This window comes from Heteronotia binoei, chromosome 17 (assembly GCF_032191835.1).
Source record: "Heteronotia binoei isolate CCM8104 ecotype False Entrance Well chromosome 17, APGP_CSIRO_Hbin_v1, whole genome shotgun sequence".
Taxonomy (NCBI): Eukaryota; Metazoa; Chordata; class Lepidosauria; order Squamata; family Gekkonidae; genus Heteronotia; species Heteronotia binoei.
This window is the reverse complement of record NC_083239.1, coordinates 51,226,179-51,252,106: the sequence shown is the minus strand read 5'-3', so window position 1 is coordinate 51,252,106 and position 25,928 is coordinate 51,226,179. Positions and strand designations below refer to the sequence as shown.

The following is a 25,928-nucleotide window of genomic DNA, read 5'->3' as shown; positions in this document are numbered from 1 at the left end:
TTGTGAAGTTCCTGCATTGTGCAGGGGGTTAGACTAGATGACCCTGGAGGTCCCTTCCGACTCTAAGATTCTATATCTGTGGTGAACTAGAAGGCTTTGGAATGCCAGCCTCCAAGTGAGGTCTGGGGATCTCCTGGAATTACAGCTCCTCTTTAGACTTCCGAGATGAAAACTGCAGATTTATATTCCGCCCTTCTCTCTGGATCAGAGACCCAGAGCGGCTTACAATATCTTCTCCTCCCCCCACAACAGACACCCGGCGAGGTAGGTGGAGCTGAGAGGGCTCTCGCAGCAGCTGCTCTTTCAAGGACAACTCCTGCGAGAGCTATGGCTGATTAGTTGCCCTGGAGAAAATGGATGCTTTAGAGGGTGGGCTCTATGGTGTTGTGCCCCACTGAGGTCCTTGTCCTTCCCAGGCTCCATCCCCACACCTCCAGGAGTTTTCCAACCTGGATCTAGCTAACCCTACCCACCCACCCCCAGTCCCCTGCCAGTGGCAAGGGGGGTGGGGACCTGGCAGCCCTCCTTCCAAGGCCTGCATGGCCCCCACTATCGCCTTGTTTAAAGGTTAACTGAATCGGCAGATAACTCATCTGTCTACCAATCCACCAGGGTGTAAGGCTAGAACCTGTTCTCCGTTCCAAAGCTCTTGGGCATGGGAAGGCTGAGTAAAAAGAGAATAGAACAAAGTTGGAGTCCAGTAGCAGCTTTAAGACCAACAAAGTTTTATTCAGAATGCAAGCTTTCGTGTGCCTGCACACTTCATCCAGCTTTCTTCTAGAAGAAGAAGACTGCAGATTTATACCCCGCCCTTCTCTCTGAATCAGAGACTCCGAGCAGCTTACAATCTCCTATATCTTCTCCCCTCACAACAGACACCCTGTGAGGTGGGTGGGGCTGAGAGGGCTCTCACAGCAGCTGCCCTTTCGAGGACAACTGCGATAGCTATGGCTAACCCAAGGCCATCCCAGCAGCTGTAAGGGGAGGAGTGGGGAATCAAACCCAGTTCTCCCAGATAAGAGTCTGCACACTTAACAGCTACACCAAACTGTTTCTGTTGCTTCAGACCAACACGGCTGCCCACTGGGATCTAAAAAGAGAATAATTCTGAAAACCTGGGTGCTTTTCCTTCACCCTCATGGAACCTCACCGATTCCACAAGCATTTGGTCTTTGGCCTCTGGGGAAAGGAGTTTAACTTCTCAAATGAAATCCCATTTCTCATCACAGCAACCTTTCTAGCAGCATAGATGGATTGCCGGGAAACCCCAGAAAGCTGTTTTAAACCAAGTCAGGTTAATCCAGCAAAGTCAGGATGGTCTACTCAGACTGACAGTGGCTTTTCCTGTTACCTCCTACCTGATCCTTGTAACTGGAGACGCTGAGGATCGAACCTAGGACCTTCTGTGTGCCAAGCGGATGCTCTACCGCTGAACCTAATGCCCTTCAGCCTGCGCTTTGTAAAACCAACCCTCCCACCCCAGCGGGCAGTACAGGATCCTGCAAAGGGAGAAACACGGGGAGAGGCACGTTAGGAAGCATGGCAGAGCATACATGTTTGGGAAGTCTCCGCCTCAGAATGTGCTGTGCTTCATCACGTAGGTATCGTGTGACCCCGATGCCCGGGTGTCTGTGTCCTGGTAAGTTAGTGATTAATCTGGGCTGGATGGGTCGGGGAGGGGTGCAGGATTGGAAGGCCTGGATGGTCCCACAGGGCAGTGTGGGCACTGTGTTTGGTGAGTAAACAAGGCCAAGGGTCATGGACCATGGTGAGTAGCAACGGTGGAGGGTAAAGGTTGGGCCTTGAGGCCGGGAGAGGTGGCATAAGGAAAGTGGTAATTAAGGGAAGTTCTCCCGTCCTCCTTTCCTCCCTCCATTTTTCTTTTTCAGAAATTGTAGACAATCTCAGAATACCCATCCTCAAGACCAAGCTTTTAAGATGGAACGGCAGACTGGAAATCGACGCTAGGCTTCTCCTTCGTTTTCATGCGAGCAATTATTTTTAGCACTGTAGGTCTGAGCTATCTGCCAGTCGCCAGCCAATCAAGTTTATTTTTCTTTTACAAAGGAGGGGAAATCTCACACGAAACTCTGTCTTTGTCCTGAAATATGCTAAAGCGGGGATCCCCCACCTTTTTGACCCTGTGGGCACATTTGGAATTCTGGCACGGACAGCGTGGTGGACGCAGTAACAACATGGCTGCCACAAAATGGCTGCTGCAGGAGGTGGCGCCTGCCATGAAATGATCGCCACAGCTTAACTTTAGTACACAGAGTAGATCCTTGAGCTGTGGGGGTACCTGCTGCCAAATGAACATTTTTTAAAAAAAGTCTGCACAACCAATCCAACTTTCCAATAGTTAATCAGAAGTAGGGTTGCCAGGTCTGTGCAGGAAAATACCTGGAGACTTTGGGGGGTGGGCTTTGGGGAGGGGAGGGGCCTCAGCATGGGACAATGCCATCGAGTCCACCCTTCAAAGTAGCCATTTTCTCCGGTTGATTTCTCCCAGTTGGAGATCAGTTGCAAAGGCAGGAGATCTCCAGGACCCACCTGGAGGCTGGCAACCCTAAAAGCCTTGTTGGTGAAAAGCCCTACTCAGCCCACCCTGCTTCCTAAAAACACCTGGCACCCACGGGTACCATGTTGGGGTCCCCTGGGCTAAAGTTTTCTTTCAGTGAGCTGGTAAAGGGGCTTTGCTTTGATCTGGTAAGTGCCCACAACCTTATGCGCTAATAACCTTTCTAGGACAGATCGGAAATTGCCCAGAATGGGGGGGCAGGTCCGGTAATACTGGTGAGTAAGACTCAGATTCAGTAGGGATGGGAAGTTTAATTGTGGGAGTTGCAAGATTTTGCAAGGCTTGGATATGTTTGACATTAAATTGGCAAAAAACATAAAACAAACCCAAAATAAAATTGTGTCTTTTGTTGTGGATACATTTTTGTACTCCACAGCAGGGTTAACAACCCAGGTGGAAAAGTAACCTTTGTTTTCAAGCCGCAGGAGTTGTGCATAAGCTTTCATGGGCCATTTCATCAGATGTGAAGAGAATAATAATCTGTTTTACAGATTCCTTACGCTGAATGTTTTCGTTGTTGTTCTTGGCTTTAAGATGCCTCAAGAGTTCTGTTTATTTTTGTTGTGACAGATTATCCTGGAATTAAACAGGAGTCTTCTGACACCTTAAAGATTAACAGTGGACAGGGTGAGTATGGGATGGGGATGGGCCGCAGATATTAGCGTTTGGAAAGATTTTTCAGGTTGGCTTCTGAGGCGTCTCTGAGTCGGCCCAAACTGCCCGTATGTTATCTGCTGAAATATCCCAACTGATTTGAGACTAGGCCCAAATATGCTGTGGATACTTTAAAATCGGAGCTTGGCAACTGATGTTTCTGGACCAAATCCAGCCCCCCACGTAGTACTGCATTGGCTTCCCCCCATAATTTGCTGCAGACCAAAGTGATTTTAAAGCAATAGCTAAAGGGACCATTTTAAAATCTGGGCTTTCTCTCGTCAGATTGCCAGACTCCAGATGGGGAGATCAGTTCCCCTGGAGAAAATGGCAACATTGGAAGAAGGACTGAATGGCAAAGCATACTAAAGTTCTTCCCTAACCTCCACCTTCCTCAGACTCCACATCCTAATTCTCCAGGTATTTTCCAACTCTTTGCACAACAGGCCCTTGGAGGCCTGGGTTGCTAGGCAACGGAGTAGGCCTCACAACCTCAATTCCTACTATTACTGGCAGGACAAATTTACCCCCTTGCCTGCCCTATGGTGTGCGGGGGAAGTCAGGGCAAAAAAAAAAAAATTGATTCTCCTTTTTGTCATAAGCTCCTGGGAGTTGGGGGTGGATATATCTTTATCTACTATCACCCACCACTGACGTTTAGCACTTGCCTACTCATTCTCAGGGGGAAGACATTGTTGGGCTAGTCTTGAAGCACCCAAGGCTGCCATTTTCATTATGTTTTCATTATGCAGTCGTGAGGAGATTGGGGTGGTGCTGGAAATGTGCCTAATGTCCTCTGGATGGCACCATTTTTAAAAAAAAAAAAAAAAAAACCCAAAGTGATTATTGGGAGCAACTGGTTCGCATTTCAACCAAAGGCTTGCTCACTGGAAGGACCAGGGACTTTTCCATTGTGGCACCCTACCTGTGGTATGTTCTTCCAGATACACATTGGGTGTCAGACTTCATGAATTTGCAGCAACAGGTTAAAAAAAAAAAGGCTCACCCTAGCTTTTGACTCATCATGGTTTATTTAGTTGTTTTACTTGTGGTTTTTACTGCTATATTAGGTTAGTTAGTTTTCTTGTCCGTTGCCTTGCCAAGTTGGTTTCCTGCATTGCTATTCTGCTTATGGTAAATCCAAGTGCTTCATTTATATGATTGTTATATAGGGTTGCCAACTCTGGGTTGGGAAATTCCTGAAGATTTGAGGGGGGGGGGACCTGAGAAAGGACCTTAGTGTAAGGGGTAAAATGCCATAGATTCCACTCCTCAAACCACTATATCCTCCCAGGGAACTATTTTTTTCTGTCTGGAAATCAGTTGTAATTCTGGGAGATCTCCAGGTATCATCTGGAGGTTGGCAACCATGGTAGTATGTGGTTTGTGGGCACTGTTTTGAAGTTTATTTTAATTGCTTTTGCTGCTCACTGTGTTGTGTTAGATTGCTTCTGCTGTAGCTTTTTGGTGAGGTTATTTATTGATTTTACTGGGTTATAAACCACCTGGAGAGTCTTTGGGCTAAAGAGTACAGTAGAATCCTTAAAATTAAAAGAAATAAGTAAATAAATAACAGTAAATTATGGTTTGAATCTGGGGAATTTGATCTGTCATTTTTGTTTTGCCTGGCCACAGCTGAGAGTTAAAAATTGACATGGTATTGGAAATTAGGGACCTTCTGAGATCATATTTTTAAACTCATGCTGGGAAAACAAAAACTACATATGATTTTGTTTTGTTTTTTTAATTATCATTAATACAAAAAAAATACACCACTTCAACAGACACCCTCTAAATCTGCTCTAAAGTGTGATATATTAAATCAACTCTTAACCCTTTTCCCAACAGAAAACACAAATATTTAAATATAAAGCCACTTGTCTTTTCTTTTTTTAAAAAATCTAAAATATATTGTCCCTGCTCATCATTAGCCTGAGGCCTAAATTGTCTTTGGCATAACCAACCCCCCTTTGTGTGTGTAACAATGGAGTCCTGCCACGTACAGTTGTGACCTAAATTGGGTGGGTTTGAAAATCCCGAGACAACAATTCAACCAGTGACTGTAACATATTGGAAAGGCACACTTCCTGGACTGAGGAGTGGTCACCAGCACAGTCCACCCTGTGGAATGTCCTTTCTTATGTCCTTTTTGACGTACACATCGATATCTCCACTCTTGGGTGAATTTGAGCTTCTTTTGTAACTGTAGAATTCAGACTGCAGTCCGCCATTTTGAAACGGTAGCCTTTGCACTTGGAGAGCCTATGCTAGCAAGAGTCCCAACCGTTGGAAGATGCCATCACAAAAACAAATCAATGGCCACCCAACTGGCTATTGGCTAACGGCAGCAAGGACTGAAATTCCTTCCTGTTTCCTGGTCATTATGGGTAGGTGAATGCATAGGAATGGAAGCTCTTCATGGGCTGTTGACCACTGTGTAGAAAGATTGGTCTTGGAAAGCAAATGATTTCATCATGATCTTGACAGACCGGGCCATTGGCTGTGTACTCCTTTGGACCGCCCTCGCTGTATTTGCTTCTTGGCAATGAGTGGGAGTTGCTCATTGATGGTCTTGCTGGTAATTGTGGCCGGAGGTAGAGATCTCTCTGGCCTCCTCCTCCTTCCTTGCATTATAATACGGCATTGAGCCTTACGAAGCATTGAGCAGGGAGCGGCTGTACAGGCTCTGGTAGTAAGAGCCAGTCTCACTGAGCGAGGTGGATGTCTCATAGGTGTGTTTCCCTTCCACTGAATGGGGGGAGTTGTAACCGTTGAAAGCCATTGTCTGCTCATAGGATTTCAGGTCAATCTTGTGGCTCTGCTCGGTAGACATCAGGTTGTTGATGGAAAAGGGGTGGTTGAAGTTGAACTGAGGGTCCATTTTGAGATCCCCTGGAAGGTCCAGGTTGGTGATGGATGTGGAAAAGTAGTGGCTATTCATGGTCTGGGAGATGGGGGCTGGAGAGGTCTCAGATATGGGGGACGAACCCCGTGCACCTGAGCAATCCAGTTGAACCAGACCCCTCTGTTCCTCAGACCCGTGGGAGGTGTCTGAGTGACCTGATTCAGCCCCTTCCGAACTTGTGTTGGGGCTCTGGCCTTCTTGAAGACCCTCAGAAATCTTGGGGTTTTGCTCTTGGGTGCTGGAAGCTTTGGAGCTAGATTTCTTGGCCTTGTCCTCAATTTTGAAACGCTTCTGGCGCCTCAGGTAGCAGCCGTTCTCAAACATGTTCCCTGAATTTGGGTGGAGGGCCCAGTAGGAGCCCTTGCCAGGTTTGTCAGGGGAACGGGCCACCTTGACGAAACAGTCGTTGAAGGAGAGAGAGTGGCGGATGGAGTTCTGCCAACGTTGCTGGTTTTCGCGGTAGTAAGGGAAGAGGTCCATGATCCACTGGTAAATCTCGTTGAGGGTCAGCATTTTACTTGGGGCCTGCTGAATGGCCATAGTGATGAGGGAGATGTAAGAGTAGGGCGGCTTGGCGTGGGTCAATGTGCGCCGGTAGGACTTACTAATCTCCTTGGGCCTGTTCATGCTAGAAGGCGAGTAGCTGAGTGGAGCCATCGACTGGCTGACATTCTGGTAAGGTGACAGAGAATTGAGGGTGGGACCCTGAGCCCCCAGTGGAGTCAATACAGGACTGACAGGAGACGACACAGACGGGAGGCCCATTGGACTGCTGGCATTGGTCAGCCCAGTGAGAGAAGGGCTAGGCAGGCCACTGTTTGGATAAGTCATATTCATAGATCCGGGAGAACTGAGGGGGTTCAGCGTCACGTAGGAGTTAATCGGGTTCATCGGTCCCAAGCTGGATGCCATTGTGCTTACGGTTGGAAATACCTGAGGGAAACAAAGAATGAGAAAGCATCAGTATTTGTGTTCAGTGAGCACGCAAGGGACAAAGGAACCTGAAGTTCTGTGCTTTTCATGGTTATATATCCTGCACCAATCAATAAAGAAGCTTCCCCCCCCCCCATTCACCTACAATAAAGGGGTCTCCATTGGTCTGGGGTGGCCGAAATGCAGCTCGGAAGCCACATGTGGCTCTTTCACACATATTGTGTGGCTCCTGGAGGTTGAGGAGGAACTTAATTCAGGCTTACTCTCAAGTAAGCATGTGTAGCATTGGGACCTCAGTTAGCATCTGAGCACTGACCCATAGGTAGGTGACTATTTCCTCTGTGTGTGAAGTGAGGAAGGAGGGGGAAATAGGCAGTCTCTACTACACCACAGAGGTCACCCGGAGACCTAGAGCAGGGAAAGAGAGTGCAAGAGCCAAGGAAGCCACTAGAAGGAGGGACAGAATTTAAGAGGGTGGCACAGGGTTCCCCCTTAGTTTCATAGCTCTTGTAGGAGCTGTATTTACTAATCTTGGTGTCAAGGCAAAGAGAGATGCATAATCATGCAAATGGTGGACAATGATTCATATGGTACCCGTGTGTTTCCTTCTTCCACTAATGCCAGTAACCTTTTCCTGTGCTGGTCTTATGGGGACTGTTATTCCCAGCTTTCATTTTTTTTAAAAGTCTCCTTCTAGCATGGTTGTCTTGTCAAGTGCATTCATATGTATTTCATCTTTTTGTGCAAGGAAATTGATTAAGAGCTTTAATAAAGACACGTGCGCAATATTTGTTCATGTCTTGCGGCTCTCAAACATCTGATGTTTATTCTATGTGGCTCTTATGTTAAGCAAGTTTGGTCATCCCAGCTGTTAGAGACATGTAGCCCCTTCAGTTAAAAAAAAAAAAAGGTCGTAATGAATGCTGATCCTAAAAATTTAAGTTAGGAAAGCAGACTGGGGTTGACCACCTAGCTAACTCACAGAAGAACAAAGGAATGGCCCAATGTTGTTCATACAGGGCAACCAGTAAAATAATGGATCACAAATGAGGTAGCCAATTCTGAGCTGGGAAATACATGGGCATATTGAGGGTGGGGCCTGGGGAGGTTGGGGTGAGGGGAGGGACCTCAACAGAGTATAATGCTACACAGTCCATCCTCCAAAGCAGCTGGGAGACTGATCTTGGTTGTCTAGAAATCAATTGTAAAAGTGAGAGATCTTCAGGCGGCTAAACCACCCCCCCCATTTTCTCACAGGAGAAGAAGTAAGGGTTGGGGAAACGACCACTTTTGCACTGGGCAATGGATACAAAGATGAGGCACAAATCAAAGAGTTGCTAGTGAAAAAGTCACTTCAAGGAAACCGAAGGGATTTGAGAGTTCTCCCTCGGAGGAAACTTCTGAAGAGCTTCCTGTGAGGGAACCCAAAAGAGTTTAAGGCCTAGGATGACTTTTCTCTGGAAGGTTCCACGCCTTCCTGGTCACTGCTGTTCCAAACAGGAGGAACAAGCTTTCCATTAAGAAAGTTTCAGAGGGCAGTCGTCATGTTGGTCTGCAGGAGAACAGTTAGATTTGTCCATCAGCAGCACCGTAGAGACCAAGAAGAGTTTCAGAGTCTGAGCGTCTGAGAGCCAAAGCTTCCTTCGTCAGAAATAATGGATGTGGAGACGCCCTGAGACTTCTTGGTCTCTAAGGCACTACTGGACTCAAATCTAATGTCTCCACTATATCCTTCATCTGTCACCATCTTGCCTCCTGCTGCCTTCTCATACAGGGCTTTTGGGAATCCATGGCTGATAACAGATGGGCATTTTGGGGCGGTTGGGAGGCATCCCAAACCGGGATGGCTCAAAAAGAGCCGTCCTGAAGCCTCCACGTAGTCCCCTGCAAGCTGTCCCCATCCCGTCCATGGGGCGACATGGTCATGTTCAGACAGCTATTGTGCGCCATTCCTGTCCCCATACATTTTGAGTAGTCATGCGCATGCACGAGTGCAGTAGTCACACGCATGCATGTGCATATGTGTGCACTGAACAGTTTTAATTTTTTTTAAAACTTGGGGCGGCTTGGTGGTTTCACACCGCCAAGGCGCCTTGCTTGCGCCCTTCCCCTTCCAGACACCAAGGAGGCGACTAGCATGTGGCTCAAAAATTTGCTACCACAGTGGAAGTGGTAGCTTTTTCAGTTGCACTGCGGAGGCCAGAGGATGGGGTGTATGGGATGAGAATGCGTGGCAGATGTTTGCGTGTGGAGGGATTTTTTGGGGTCAATTTCAGAGGCGTCTCTGAGTCGACCCAAAGTGCCGGTCTGTTAGCAGCCCATGTATCTGAAAGCTGCCTTGGCTTTCAAAACTGTGTGTGTGTAGGTTCCCATGGCCTAGTAATCTCTCCCCCCCCCCCCAGGTGCTATCTCTGCCTTCTTTATAGGGGAGGGCTGGTGGCTCAGTGGTAGAGCATCTGCTTGGTAAGCAGAAGGTCCCAGGTTCAATCTCCGGCATCTCCAACTAAAAAGCGTCCAGGCAAGTAGGCGTGAAAAACCTCAGCTTGAGACCCTGGAGAGCTGCTGCCAGTCTGAGTAGACAAGACTGACTTTGATGGACTGAGGGTCTGATTCAGTAGAAGGCAGCTTCTTATGTTCATATATGTTCAACTATGGAGACGGACAGTGGCTCTGTGGTAGAGGATCTGCTTGGTAAGCAGAAGGTCCCAGGTTCAATCCCCGGCATCTCCAACTAAAAAGCGTCCAGTTTGAGACCCTGGAGAGCTGCTGCCAGTCTGAGTAGACAAGACTGACTTTGATGGACTGAGGAGAGTCTGATTCAGTAGAAGGCACTTCCTTTCTTAAAGGTTGTCTATTCTTTTACCCATATTTATTAGCTCCGAACTGGTGGAGAAGGATGCTCTACTTCAGGGCCGAGAATAGGGGGCCTATTTGCATGTGATAGGGATTTAAAGGGCAGGGTTATTGATGTGGATTGATAAGGGGTGTCTTGCCACCAAAGGATGAGTGATCCTAATCAACGGTAGCTCGGTGTCATAGGCCTGATTTGCCACACGCCTGCGTCTGCCGCTGTGGATTGCTAAAGTGGAAAGGTCTGTTCACAGAGGCTCTGGTTTGAAGAGGAAGGATCAACCAACCGGGTTTGAATGAAGTTGGACTAGATGACCCTGGAGGTCCCTTCCAACTCTGTGATTCTATGAAGTTCTGTTAAGACATTTATTTATTTATTATTTATTTTATTTAATTTATTTATTCAGTTTATATCCACTCTTCTTGTAGAACAGGCTCAGGTCTCAGGCCTGCTGCCGAAGCTACCCTAGAGGGTTGGGATGGGATGGGAGAGACTTTGGAATTCAGATTCAAATTTCCTCTCAGCCAGTGAAACAAAATTGGGTAGCCAGAGGCTTTCTTTCTTGGCCTCATCCTGCCTCGCAGGGCTCTGAGGAAGCGGACAGGCTCCATCTGGTTTGAGCTCCACAGTGATAAAGAAAAATGCATGAATTCTGATTTTTTTTTTAAAAGGTGGAACTCTCACGGTACCCTTTAAAAAGGGCCTAGATTGAGTATGGACAAAAGGGAACACTGCTTTATACAGAGAGTGATTAAAATGTGGAATTAGCTGCCAGAAGATGCAGTGGTGATGGCCCCAGGAATAAGCAGTTGTAAAATGGGATTAGATAGATTCATGGAGGATAAGTCTATCAGTGGCTACTAGCCACGGTGACTGAGAGGAACTTCCACATTCAGAGGCATGGGATCTCTGAATCCCAAAGCCAGGAGGCAACTTTGGGGAAAGGCCTCTGCTTCCATGCCCTGTTGATGGCCGTCCAGAGGAACTGGGTGGCCATTTTCTTGATGGGCCACTGGTCTGATCTGGCAGGGTTCTTCTTGTGTTCTTATGACTTGAGGGAAGGGGGTGTTTGAGGGCGAATTAAACGGGTTGACTGAGGCTGTCTGAGACCTGAACCCACGATTGATTTCCCGGTAGCCACTACACTGCTCTACCTTCCATGCGTAGACTGAATCTGCCAGAATGAATCCATGCAAATATCTGTCTGGCATCCTTGCGCAACCCATTTTAGCAACTGGCCCTAGCAGTTAAGGTGGTGGAGCTGGGGACATTTGCTCAACTGATTTACCATCCTTTGGAACTCGCTGGTAGGTGCTCTGGATTTCAAACAGCGTGATAGAGATGGATACCTGCCTTACCGTATCAGCCTGGTCTGGGGAAAAGGAGCTCAGGGTGAGATGTAGCCAGATAAAATTTGATAAAGAAAAGCACTGAAACCATTCACCCTAGCAGTAATCAGTGATAACCCTTTCCCTCAAGGAGCCCAGATTGGCCAACACAGTTCTCCCATCCTGTTTTACCTTCACTACAACCTCATGATGAGTTAGAGAGAGAGAGATCCAAAACTCAAACCCAGAGGTGGCCAAACTGTGGCTCGGGAGCGGCGTGTGGCTCTTTCACACATATTGTGTGGGTCTCAAAGACCACACAGCCCCTGTCAGCTGGCTTGGTGAAAGCATGTGTATCTTCAAATCACATCTCCAAGCCAAGCTAGCCAGTGACTTGGAAAATGCATCTTAAGTTAAAGTTGCTTCCTTTCCATCTCTCTCTCTTCCATCTATTTTCCTTCCTTCCTTCCTTCCTTCCTTCCTTCCTTCCTTCCTTCCTTCCTTCCTTCCTTCCTTCCTTCCTTCCTTCCTTCCTTCCTTCCTTCCTTCCTTCCGTCTGTCTTGTGGCTCTCAAACATCTGACGTTCATGTCTTGCAGCTGTCAAATATCTGACATTTATTCTATGTGGCTCTTGCGTTAAGCAAGTTTGGTCACCCTTCTCTAACCATTGCTCCATGCGTGCTTGAAATAGCCTAAGGTTTTGGAAGTGGTGTTCTGTGTTATGTTTTGAACTGCTGTTTGAGAAATACAAGCTCTGCTGGTTGTGTGTAGCCAGGGAGTGAGCTGTGGTTCACAAAAGCTCATGTTGAAATAAATGCTGCTAGTTTTGACAGTGCCACTAGACTTTTGTTTTATGTCTCTATAAACACCGTTTGCAACAATGGGTGGGCCAAGTTGCACTGTCCTCTGACTTGGCAGCCTAGAAAGCAATGAATCCTGATGACAGAACATTGGCTTGGTGCAGTGTCGTGTTGATGAGGCTCCCAACCGTGGATAAGAGGTTGGGGATCCCCCGGAGGACCTGTCTGTTCCTCCCTTCTCCTTCTCTCTTGCGCACCGTGCCACTCTCCCTTACCAGACTGCAGCTGGCTACAGGTAGTGTTTTCATTGTTTCCACTAACCGGTCAGCCGCTTTAGCTAGAAGCAGGTTTGCTGACCGTGATTTGGGCTGTGTGCGGTTGATGGAAACGCCGTCATGCCACTTGGCTCTGAGACAGGAAGGGAAGAGGGAAGCCAGGGGGAAAGGAAAGAGCGTGGTCTGGAGACCATTTTGCCTGCACCCAGTCGTACACCGATTTCCCACTAGTCTTATGCCACTCTCACGGCTCCTCTTCTTTGTGGGGCTTCCATCGGATTTCACACGATCTGCCCTGGGGCCGCAACTAGCTTCACCTTTTTCGTTCGGCAAATTGAAACTGATTTTTAGAGGACCTCGTTTGCTGCGCAAAAGAGGCAGAGCAAGTTGCAGCCCCGGGGAAGGTAGTGTGAAATCCGACATAAACCCCGCGGAGAAGAGGAGCGTGAGAGCGGCATAGTGGGAAATCGGTCATGGTGTTTTAAGTCCTGGAAAGGTGCAATTTCATGGTAATTGAAATGGTCATCCAGTGCCAAAATGTTCCCTCTAACCAGTGTTCCCTCTAAGCCGAGTTTGTGTGAATTAGTTCACAGTTTTATATCCTCCGGTTCACCCATTTTTGTGTTAGCTCAAGAAAAATGGCCCCAGAGTAAACTAAATGTGAAGTGATGGTATCGCTTTACTCTGCTCTGGTAAGACCTCACCTGGAGTATTGTGTTCAGTTTTCGGCACCACATTTTAAGAAGGATATAGACAAGCTGGAATGGGTCCAGAGAGGGCGACGAAGATGGTGAAGGGTCTGCAGACCAAGTCCTATGAAGAATGGTTGAGGGAGCTGGGCATGTTTAGCCTGGAGAGGAGGCGGCTAAGAGGTGATATGATCACCATCTTCAAGTACTGTCATATAGAGGATAGTGCAGAATTGTTTTCTGTGGCCTCAGAAGGTAGGGCCAGAACCAGTGGGTTGAAATTAAATCAAAAGAGTTTCTAGCTCAACATGAGGAAGAACTTCCTGACCATTAGAGCGGTTCCTCAGTGGAACAGGCTTCCTCGGAAGTTAGTGGGCTCTCCTTCCTTGAAGGTTTTTAAGCAGAGCCTAGATGGCCATCTGACAGCAATGAAGATCCTGTGAACTTAGGGGGTTGGACTAGATGACCCTGAAGGCCCCTTCCAACTCTATGATTCTGTTATTCTAATTTATGCAGTCACTCACGACTTTAATGCCAGTAGCTCACAAGCTAGAATGTTTTGCTCACAAAACTCCACAGCTTAGAGGGAGTATTGGTCTTAACAGGACTCACTGCACCAGCCTTTGGAAATAATAAGCGTGTTGACTGTTGTAGCAACCCGTTATCAAACACAGCCCTGTGACTGCTTGCAAATACTGTGCAAACATCAAGGCGTGTGAAAGCTTCCAAACTCCTGGAAGATAGTGTCCTGCAAATAATCTTTTTGGTTTCAGATTCAGAAAAGAGTTGTTGCAGTGGGCGAGAGCACACTGCCAGTTGCGGGAAAGATCCAGAAAGGACAATCGTAGGAAAGATCCAAAGAATGGTTGGAAAAGATCCAGAAGCTCGGGCTTCGGCTCCTTCTTCTGAAGTACGAGAAACCTCCACAGTTAGGGAAGGTTGTGTCTAAATTCGTACGCATAGCCTGTGGAAATTATCTCTTGAACAGGCGTTGTGTAACACTAGCACTGCAGTGCCTCACTAGCAGTTCAGTGGTAAGGCTCATGCTTTTAGTGTGCAAAGTCCCATGTGTAATCCCTGGCATCTCCAGTCCAAGAGATTTCAGGTAGCCTGCGTGAACCTTGAGAAACTTCTGTCTGATTGGCATTCATTGCCACAGGAGATAGAGAAGGCAGAGAAAGAAGTACTTTTCTTCCTTTCTCCCAATACAAGAACTTGTGGGCACTCGAGGAAATTGCTGAGCAGTCGGGTTAGAATGAATCAAAGGAAGTCCTTCTTCACCCAAAGAGTGATTAACACGTGGAATTCACTGCCACAGGAAGTGGTGGCAGCTACAAGCATAGCCAGCTTCAAGAGGGGATTGGATCAGCATATGGAGCAGAGGTCCATCAGTGGCTATTAGCCACAGCTTATTGTTGGAACTTTCTGTCTGGGGCAAGTGATGCTCTGTATTCTTGGTGCTTGGGAGGGGCAACAGTGTGAGGACTTCTAGTGTCCTGGCCCCACTGGTGGATCTCCTGATGGCACTTAGTTTTTTTTGGCCACTGTGTGACACAGAGTGTTGGACTGGATGGGCCTGATCCATTATGGCTTCTCTTATGTCCTATGTCTGGGGCAGTGGTGTTCTGTATTCTTGGTGCTTGGGGGGGGCACAGTGGGAGGGCTTCTAGTGTCCTGGCCCCCGTGATGGACCTCCTGATGGTACCTGGGTTTTTTTTTGGCCACTGTGCGACACCGACTGTTGGACTGGATGGGCCACTGGCCTGATCCAACATGACTTCTCTTCTGTTCTTATTGAATAGACCATGGGTAGCCAGCTTATGGTGCGAGTACTCCTTGCACACGGGGCTTGGCTGTCTCCTAACCACAACTAATGTTGCCAGTTCCAGCTTGGTAAATACCTGGAGATTTGGGGAGCGGGACCTGACGGGGGCAGGGTTTGGGGAGGAGACTTCAGTGGGGGTATAATGTCATAGAGTCCACCTTCCAGAGCAGCTCTTTCCTTCAGGTGAATTGACCTGTCACCTGGAGATCAGTTACGATAGCGGGAGATCTCAGTTACGACCTGGAGGTTATCAACCATAACAAACCAGACCTGCAGTGTGTGGATAGGAAAAGAAAAATACGGGGGGGAAAGAGGCAAAGAAAAACAGAAACACAATACAGTGTGGTGGTTTCTGTTTTCTTTACCACCTGGAGGCTGGCAGTCCGAAATCATGAATCTCTTGCCCAGCTACCTTAGAGATTCTCAGGGCTTTTTTTGTAGAAAAAGCTGTCAGGAACTCATTTGCATATTAGGCCACACCCCCTGACATAACTATTGTTGAGCACAGGGCTTTTTTGGTAGAAAAAGCCCAGCAGGAACACATTTACATATCAGGCCACACCCTCTGACATAACTTGTTGCACACTGGGCTTTTTAATAGAAAAAGCCCAGCAGGAACTCATTTGCCTATTAAGCCACACCCCTGACATCACTATTGTTTCGCACAGGGCTTTTTTTGCAGAGGAAGCCCAGCAGAAACTGATTTGCATATTAGGCCACACCCCCCGGCACCAAGCCAGCTGGAACTGCATTTTTTTGCATTGTTGGTCAAACAAACAAACAAACCCTGAAGATTCCCAATCAGATCTCTTCCATGTCTTTTAAATCCCTATTTATCTTTAATGAATATTTGTCTAATTCATTCATTCTTACCCTGCCTTTCTTCCCAAAGGGGACTCACCCAAGGCGGCTTATTATACCATGCTTCTCCATTCTCCCCTCACAACAACCCTGTGAGGAAGGTCAGACTGAGAGAGGGTGACTGTGCCCAAGGCCACCCAGGAAACTTCCATGGCATGATTGAGGATTCGAACGTGGGTCTCCCAGATACTAGTTGGACACTCTTAAGCACTACACCACGGTGGCTGCACTGATAAACACACTGATGAACTCCCTCAGGGGTGGGATGGAGGGCACGGTCAGGGCTGGATTAACAATTAGGCCACATAGGCACTGGCCTATGGGCCCTCACACCTTTAGGGGCTCTGGCCCAGCTCCCCCCCACCCCCAGTTCCCCCCCTGCTTGCAGCGCTCTCAGCCTGCACGCCCAACCAGCGACTGAGCCGCTCTGTCCCCAACTTGTCTGGCGCGGCTGCTGCCATCATCGCCAAGTTTGCTGCTCTCTGCCTCTCCCCCCGCAGATTTGTCAAAGGGGCTTTTGAGACGGTGCCTGCGGGTGGCAGGGTTGGGTGCTCCTACTCTGAGATAATTTGCAGGGGACCCCCCAAGATTTTTGGACTGCCTAGGGGCTTCCACGGGATTTAATCCGGCCCTGGGCATGGCCCAATCCCCCTTCTCTGTAGCTGCTGTCGAAGAGAGGAGTCCTGCAGTTCAGCTTTCTGTATGCCATAAACCAAGACGTGAAGGGCAGTAAATATCACCTTCTGTAATGGGCACTAAAGTTAACTGGCTCGCTGCGCACTTGCCCCGAAGCAGCGTCGACCAAAGGTCTGCTTCAGCATCCCCGGCTCACGCAGCAGATCTCTCTGCCTGACCCATCCTCCTCGATCCGCTCTAGACTTGCCTTGGGCGTGCCCTGCAACTTGGGTTTTGTGGCCCACACACGGTCGTAAATCCCTTTTAGAGCAGAGTGAAGATTAGCCTCCTCTGAACCAAGGTCGGCTTCCTATTGTCTGGGGGGGAAAGCAAGTTGGCTTTTGAACCTTCCCCGGTGGTCTTGGATTAAAGGAAGCCACTTCAGGGTCGTTCTTCAACTTCCTGGTCACAGGACTGGAGATTACGACCCAGGCATTCCCAGGTGTGGGGTGGGTCTACTAGACCCATGAAGCTGCCTTGTACTGCCTTATACTCAGGCCTCAGATTCAGCTGGTGCTCACAGGAGCACAGCTGAACCTTTCTGAGGGTTCCCCCACTTTCTCCCCACCAACCTTGCCCATTGAATAGTAGGTTCAGCTGCATAACAATCCCTGGATTAGGAGAGCAGGCAGCCAGCCAGTCACCAGGGGCTTTGCCACACCCCCAGCAGCCCTCATTAACCTCTGGAAAAGCCCGCGCCACCCTTTCTCCACTTCTTATGTGATTTTGGGTGGCGGGTGGCTTCTGGCATTTTGACTGGGGGGGGCAGTCCAGTAGAGCCCCATGCGAGCGAGGCCTGCTTGGATTGGCTGGATCTCTAGCCAGCCCAGGCAGGCCTCTCTTAACCGGGGCTCTCCTTTCTTGCGTCAGATTGCTTTTGGCTGGGGGGCATATGCTAATGAGTTACGTTAATGAGCTTCACCACCTATTTTTCTACAAAACGATCCCTGCTTATACTGAATTAGACCTCTGGTCGATCAAAGCCAGTATCATCTACTCAGACTGGTAGCGTCTTTCCCTGATGGATTTGGTTGGACGGACTAGGAATCGAACCTGGGACCTTCTGCATACTGCGTAGATGCTCCACCACTGAGCCACAGCCCCTCCTTGAAACTCTGGCTCCTATCCCCAGATGAAAAATAGTAAAGAGTCCAGTAGTACCTTTAAGACTTAACAAGTTTTATTGTGGCACAAGCTTTTGAGAAATGCAGCTCTCAAAAGCTTATGCTACAATAAAAATTCGTTCATTTTAAAGGTGGACTCTACTATTTTGCTAACTAACATCACCCTGCCAACAAAAGTCATTATAGTCAAAGCAATGGTATTCCCAGTAGTAATGTATGGCTGTGAGAGTTGAACCATAAGGAAGGCCGAGCGCAGAAGAATAGATGCTTTCGAGCTGTGGTGCTGGAGAAGACTCTTGAGAGTCCCTTGGACTGCAAGAAGATCCAGTCAGTCAGTCCTAAGAGAAATCAACCCTGACTGTTCCCAGGAAAGTCAGATGGTGAAGCTGAAGCTCAAATTCTTTGGCCACCCAATGAGAAGGGAGCACTCACTGGAGAAGATTCTTGAGAGTCCCTTGGAGAAGATCCAATCCGTCAGTCCTAAGGGAAATCAACCCAGACTATTCCCTGGAAGGTCAGATGCTGAAGCTGAAGCTCAAATACTTTGGCCCCCCAATGAGAAGGAAGCAGTCACTGGAAAAGACCCTGATGTTGGGAAAGACAGAAGGCAAAAGAAGGGGACGGCAGAACAAGAGATGGCTGGACAGCATTACTGATGTAACTAACACGAATTTGAACAGACTTCAGAGAATGGTGGAAGACAGGAGGGCCTGGTGTGACTTTGTCCATGGGGTCGCAAAGAGTCGGACTTGACTGTGCAACTGAACAGCAACAAAGATTTTTAACAAATACTTTGGCCACCCAATGAGAAGGGAGCAGTCACTGGAGAAGACCCTGATGCTGGGAAAGACAGAAGGCAAAAGAAGAAGGGGACGGCAAAAGATGAGATGGCTGGACAGCGTTACTGACATAACTAACATGAATTTGAGCAGACTTCGGAGGATGGCGGAAGACAGGAGGGCCTGGCATGACTTGAGGTCGCAAAGAGCCGGAGTTGACTGTGCGACTGAGCAACAAAAAACTCCTCTGGATATATCCCCAAATGAAACAGCAGCCTTTAGGGATGAGCCGGAGGCGGGGAGGGGGGGCGGGGAAACCACCCCGTAAAAAGTCTGCCGTGAAAACGTCGTGAAAGCAACATCACCCCAGAGTCGAAAAACGACTGGTGCTTGCACAGGGGACTACCTTTACCTTTTTATTATTATTATTATTATTCAGGTGGTTAGCCATGTTAGTACTGAAGCAATAGAATAGAGTTTGAGTCCAGTGTCACCTTTAAGACCAACAAAGGTTAATTCTGGCATAAGCTTAAACATGTTGTTAACCGTCCTGAGCCGCCTAGGCGGGGAGGGCGGGATAGAAATAAAATTTATTATTATTATTATTATAAACATGAAAGCTTATGCCCAGAATTAACTTTTGTTGGTCTTAAAGGTGCCAGTGGACTCAAACGTTGTTCTTTTCCTAGAAGACGTACTGGAGCGAGTAAAAGGTGTACTAGCTATTGGACCAGCTGTGCATGGTGAAGATAAGAGGAATATCGACTGGCTGAGGCTTTTTTGGTCCCCGTCCACTGCGTGTTCCCCAATCTACACCGCACAAGTTACGGCACATACTACTGCAAACATTAGCGTGTGCTTGGCAAACACGCCCCTCTTGTAAAGTGTGAATTGGCGCCTTGGTCACATCAATTTGCATAACCTCGTCGATAGGTTAATTGTATTTTGAGAGAAGAATTTTGGGCCTTCCATCTGTCCGGCAGTTGAGCAAGATACCTTGGCTGCCTCCAAACATGTTTCTGGCAATCATGTGGGCTAGAAACTTGTTTTGTAAAGAACAGTCTGGTTCATTAGATCCAGGTGGGCAGCCGTGTTGGTCTGAAGCAGTAGAACAAAGCAGGAGTCAAGTGCACCTTTAAGACCAACAAAGTTTTCTTCAGAAAGTAAGCTTTGATGTGCATGTTTGTTGGTCTTAAAGGTGCTACTTGACTCCTGCTTTAGTCTGGTTCATTGTTCACACAAGGCTCTTGTCTAATACATAGCACCAGAACCACATGTCTAAGTTACACACGTAGTTCTAGTGCTATGTATTAGACTAGAGCCTTGTGTGAAAGATGAACCAGTCTAAATTTACACATGCCCAGAGCTATTTTTGTGCAGGAACACACAGGAACACAGTTCCGACTTGTTTGGTGTTGGGGGTGCGGCCTAATATGCAAATGAGTCCCTGTTGGACTTTTCCCACCCAAAAAGCCCTCTGTGAAACAATGGTGATGCCAGGGGTGTGGCCTAGTATGCAAATGAGTTCATGCTGGGCTTTTTCTACCAAAAAAAAAAAAGAGCCCTGCACATGCCCATTAAAGCAGAGAGCTCAACCTCATCCCCAAGTACATATGTGGAAAACCAGAAAGGCACTGTCAGATGCTCTCTGACCTGGGTAGTCCAGGCTAGCCCACTCTCGCCAGCTCTCAGAAGGTAAGCAGCGTCAGTCCTCACTACTGTTTGGATGAGCACCACCATGTCAGTCAAGGGCTGCTACGCAGAAGCAGGCGACGGCAAAACCTTCGTCTGCCCTGACCTGGATAGTCCAGTTTTCATCAGATCTAGGAAGCTAAGTCGTGTTGGCCCCAGTCAATGTTTGGATAGGAGACCACCAAGGAAGTCCAGGGCTGTGATGTGGAGGTAGGAAGAAGAAGAAATTGGATTTATATCTTGTCCTATACTCTGAATCTCACAATCTCCTTTACCTTCCTCCCCACAGCAGACAGACACCCTGTGAGGTAAGTGGGGCTGAGAGAGCTCTTGCAACAGCTGCCCTTTCGAGGACAACCTCTGCCAGAGCTACGGCTGACCCAAGGCCATTCCAGCAGGTGCAAGTGGAGGAGTGGGGAATCAAACCCGATTCTCCCAGATAAGAGTCCGCGCACTTAACCACTACACCAAACTGACTCTGATATTCTCTTGCCTTGAAAACCCTACTGGGTCGCCATTAGTCAACTGTGACTTGACAGCAACGACAACGGTTAGATGTGATTTATCAGGTTCTGATGGCCACGCAGGAAGGTGGATCTCCAACTGCATTCCAGCATTCCTGCGGCCTTTGCAAAGTGTGGGTGCTTTAGGCTTTAAAGCTGGGCTGGCGAGATGCTCGTTCAGAACCCCTACAAAGCTGTGGCTCCTCTAGCGGGCCTCGGGCCCTCTTTGTCTTTCCAGAGTTTTCTTCTTGGCTACAATGAAAGTAGAACTGCACTGCCCCATCCCGTTGGCGTAAAGGGTTTCCATCCTCTTCTCCTCCCAGCCTGCGAATCGGCAGTACTGCACAGCATTTTCCATGACCGTTCTTGCAAGTCTGGGGACAAGTCAGCTCTCATTGCATCTCAAGAGAGTTGGGGATTTAGTTTTTTCATGGCCTCTCTCATCTCCCAGATAGCCCTCAAATCCTTTCCAAACAGCCAAGCAGACGCTCAGGTTGTGCAAGCAGGACCAGGGCCCTCCTCCCCTCCCCCACCTGGACAGGCAGCCTTGGACATTAGAATCTGTTGTTTGCATGGGGGGTGGGGGGGGTGGCTGGCACTCAGCCCTGCCTTGATCCTCCCCCGAAAGGACAGGGCTTGCTGATACCCTGACAGTGTGCAAGAAGACCTTTGAAAGAACGGCAGGAGCAAACCCCCCCGCCCACCCCCTTGAGTTGGGAAACTGTTGAGTCAGCCTCTCTCTTCCACCACCCCCCTCCCTGCCACCATGCAAATGAGGAGATAGGATCCTTTTGCAAACCTAGAGCAGGGCTGGTCCAACTTGCTTAGTGCAAGAGCCACACAGAATAAAGATTAGATGTCTGAGAGCTGCAAGACAGGAACGTCAGATGTTTGAGAGCCATAAGGCAAGGAAGGAAGGAAGGAAGGAAGGAAGGAAGGAAGGAAGGAAGGAAGGAAGGAAGGAAGGAAGGAAGGAAGGAAGGAAATAGATGGGGGAGGGAGATGTGGAAAGAAAGCAACTTTAACTTTAAATGCATTCTCCAAGCTGCCAGCTTGCTTGGCTTGGAGACGATATTTAAACAGAGAGCTGCCTTCTCCTAGCCAGCGGTGGGGGCTTCAAGAGCCACACGATATGTGTGAAAGAGCCACATGTGGCTCTTGAGTCACAGTGTGGCCACTCCTGTCCTAGAGCTTTTGCTCCTAGTTTGTCTCTTGTAACGTCGGATTAGGTAAAGCTGAAAGAATGAAATAATAAATCTCTTGATTTGGTACTGAACAGCTAGTGAGTGCAATAGACATCGCAGAGCAGAGTTCAGTAAGATTTTCCTAGGCCCTGCTTAAGCCCGAATCCCCCAGAATTACAGCTCATCTCCAAACTACAGAGACCAACCCCCCTGGAGAAAATGGTTGCTCTGGAGAGTGGTCTCTGTTGGCATTATACCCTATGGAGGTCCCTGTCTTCCCTAGACTCCATCCCCAAATCTCCAAGAATTTCCCAATCTGGATCTGGCAATACAGCCCTACGTTCCCCTGCCAGTGGCCAGAGACCTGGCAACCTTCATGTGCTGAAGATTCTCTTAGACCAGAGGGTCCGCACATGTAGGGGGAAGAAGGAGCAGAACAGATTGTGTGTGGTGAATCACATTTGTTTCCGGTGCTCCTCTCTGTTAGAAAACTCCCTGCCGCTAGAAAGGGGCACAGGCGACAAAGAGAAAGTGTGGGGGCGTTGGAACCTTTCTCCCCGGAGAGCTAGTTTGCTCTTCACAGGAAATTGTCGAGGAGCTCACCAACTAAGTTTGGGGGCTAACCACAAGATATTCCAAGGCATTCTCTAGAAGTCCTGTACTTTGCGGCCACCAACGATCTGTTTCCCAGAAGGGCATGGCGATTCTTACATGCAAGTGCGGTTGCTACTGTAAGCAAGGGTTTGCTGACTCCTAGGGTTGCCAGGCTCCAGGCGGCAGCTGGAGATCTCCCATTATTAGAACTGATCTCCATGCGACAAGAGATCGGTTCCCCTGGAGCAAACGGCTGCTTTGGAAAGGAGACTCTATGGTATTGTACCCTATAGAGGTCTCTCCCTCCCCAAGCCCCACCCTCCTCAACGCCCCCCCCCCCCAAATCTCCAGGAATTTTCCGACCTGGAGTTGGCAACCCTACTCAGGGTCACCACCACCAGTGGCAGGGAAGAAGAACAGGATGTCTTTGTTGTATACAACACATATTCTCTTGCCAAATTCATACACACAAAAATCGTATTTGCTTGTCTCGAGGGTGAAGGGAAAGGCCATCTACCCCAAGAGCCTATTCTTCCCTGGCACTTTGTGCCCCCCCCCTTTAAAGGTTCTGTGCCCCACAACGTGGGATGAGGCACCATTTGCAAACCACTTTGTTACGATCCAGAGCCTCGTGGATCGCTTTTGAGCAAAACGCTTCACCCGGGCAAGGGAGAGAACCAATGTGTTTGTATATGGCAGTAATCAAGAAGAGTAGCGATAGCAGTAGAAAAGAGAAGAAGAAGAAAAAGAAGACGACTGCAGATATATTCCCCGCCCTCCTCTCTGAATCAGAGTCTTGGAGCGGCTTACAATCGCCTTCATCTTCTGCCCCACAACAGACACCCTGTGAGGAGGATGGGCCTGAGAGGGCTCTGACAGAAACTGCCCTTTCAAGGACAGCTCCTACGAAAGTTATGGCTGACCCAAGGCCATTCCAGCAGCTGCAAGTGGAGGAGAGGGGAATCAAACCCGGTTCTCCCAGATAAGAGTCTGCCCTTTCAAGGACAACCTCTGCCAGAGCTATGGCTAACCCAAGGCCATTCCAGCAGCTGCAAGTGGAGGAGTGGGGAATCAAACCTGGTTCTCCCAGATAAGAGTCTGCCCTTTCAAGGACAACCTCTGCGATAGCTATGGCTGACCCAAGGCCATTCCAGCAGCTGCAAGTGGAGGAGTGGGGAATCACCCCGGTTCTCCCAGATAAGAGTCTGCCCTTTCAAGGACAACCTCTGCCAGAGCTATGGCTGACCCAAGGCCATTCCAGCAGCTGCAAGTGGAGGAGAGTCTGCCCTTTCAAGGACAACCTCTGCCAGAGCTATGGCTGATCCAAGGCCATTCCAGCAGCTGCAAGTGGAGGAGTGGGGAATCAAACCCGGTTCTCCCAGATGAGAGTCTGCCCTTTCAAGGACAACCTCTGCCAGAGCTATGGCTGACCCAAGGCCATTCCAGCAGCTGCAAGTGGAGGAGTGGGGAATCAAACCCGGTTCTCCCAGATAAGAGTCCGTGCACTTAACCACTACTCCAAACTGGCTCTCCAGAGCAAGAGTCCAGAAGCACCTTAAAGACTAACACAATTCGTGGCAAGGGGAGGAGCTCACCTGAATCACTGCTCACTTCTTCAGGTATCCAAAGTGAGCAGTCCAGTGTTCCCTCTGAGCTGAGTTAGTGAGCTAGCTCAGTTTTTTGGCCTCGGGATCATACATTTTTGTTCTAGCTCGGGACAAACTGGCCCCGGAGCAAACTAATCTATGCAGTCGCTCACACCTTTAATGCCAGTAGCTCACAAAGCAGAATTTTTGCTCACAAGACTCCCAACACCGATTTCCCACTCGCCTTACGCCGCTCTCACGTTCTTCTCAATGGAGCTTCCTTCTGATTTCACACTATCTGCCCCCGAGGCTGCAGGTAACGTCGGTGTTTCTGTGCAGCAAACAGAAACCTCTAAAAACCAGTTTCTGTTTGCTGCGTGAAACCGCCGACGTTACTTGCAGCCCCGGGGCAGATAGCGTGAAATCAGAAGGAAGCCCCATTGAGAAGAACGTGAGAGGGGCGTAAGGCGAGTGGGAAATCGGTCCAAAGCTTAGAGGGAGCCTTGGCAGTGACTCATGAAAGCTCACACACTCTGCCACAAATGTTGTCTTTAAGATGCTACTGGACTCTTGCTCTTTTCTACTGTACACGGGATGCCCATCTCTTGTGCCAATTGCCATTTCGTTACTCCGAATCTCTCCACCACCACCCCCCCCTCTGTAAATACACATTTTGAACCCTGTGGCCGAGAAAGTCACGTGCGTGGATATATGTATCCACAATTCAGGGCAGAAGAGGACTAAACATTCCCCTCCCTCTGGCAGTTCTCTGTTCAAAGCCAGGTTGGTGCAGTGCTTAAGTGTGTGGACTCTTATCTGGGAGAACCGGGTTTGATTCCCCACTCCTCCACTTGCAGCTGCTGGAATGGCCTTGGGTTAGCCAGAGCTCTCTTATCTGGGGGAACCGGGTTGGATTCCCCACTCCTCCACTTGCAGCTGCTGGAATGGCCTTGGGTCAGCCAGAGCTCTCTTATCTGGGAGAACCGGGTTTGATTCCCCACCCCTCCACTTGCAGCTGCTGGAATGGCCTTGGGTTAGCCAGAGCTCTCTTATCTGGGGGAACCGGGTTGGATTCCCCACTCCTCCACTTGCAGCTGCTGGAATGGCCACGGATTAGCCATAGCTCTCTTATCTGGGAGAACCGGGTTTGATTCCCCACTCCTCCACTTGCAGCTGCTGGAATGGCCTCGGGTCAGCCATAGCTCTCTTATCTGGGAGAACCGGGTTTGATTCCCCACTCCTCCACTTGCAGCTGCTGGAATGGCCACGGATCAGCCATAGCTCTCTTATCTGGGAGAACCGGGTTTGATTCCCCACTCCTCCACTTGCAGCTGCTGGAATGGCCTCGGGTCAGCCATAGCTCTCTTATCTGGGAGAACTGGGTTTGATTCCCCACTCCTCCACTTGCAGCTGCTGGAATGGCCTCGGATCAGCCATAGCTCTCTTATCTGGGAGAACAGGGTTTGATTCCCCACTCCTCCACTTGCAGCTGCTGGAATGGCCTCGGGTCAGCCGTAGCTCTGGCAGAGGTTGTCCTTGAAAGGGCAGCTGCTGTGAGAGCCCTCTCAGCCCTACCCACCTCACAGGTTGTCTGTAATGGGGGGGGAGAAGATATGGGAGATTATAAGCCGCTCTGAGTCAGAGAGAAGGTCGGGGTATAAATCTGCAATTCTTCTTCTTCAAAATCCCCCTTCCACTAGCTCTTTTCTAAAACCAACACAGCAACTGGAGCTTTCGCCATAACCAAGAGGATGGCAATCCATGGCATTGGGGCCACATCTGGGTCATGGGAGCTTTTCCAGCGCACCTTCAAGCTTTGTAATCCTTTGTCAGAAGCATCAGAACTGCTAGATTTCAGCATTTATTTATCTACTGGTGTCCCACACCTTGTCTCCTCAGACTCAAGGCAGCCAAGGCAAGGTTTCAAGTACATGAAACATAGCAGTCCCACAAATGATTAAAACAGCTCAGGGGCCGTTCACAGCCAGCATGCGACATGGAGACCTCCAGAGCAGGCACAGATCCAGATGTGGTGCTCAGGCTGAAAAAATCATGCACCCTAAATCAGAAAGTGGTTGGGATGAGGAAGGC

The 25,928-nt window shown here is 48.8% G+C and overlaps 1 protein-coding gene across 1 annotated transcript in view; it reads right to left on the bottom strand.

The window, feature by feature from the left end:
- Window positions 1-4,960: 4,960 nt before the first annotated feature.
- FOXA3 (forkhead box A3) overlaps window positions 4,961-25,928 on the bottom strand; it is a 45,762-nt gene continuing 24,794 nt past the window's right edge. Inside the window, exon 2 of the mRNA XM_060257518.1 lies at window positions 4,961-7,070. Within this exon, the coding sequence (XP_060113501.1) occupies window positions 5,883-7,070 (1,188 nt within the window). The 3' untranslated portion in view covers window positions 4,961-5,882. The remainder of the gene's footprint in view (window positions 7,071-25,928) is intronic.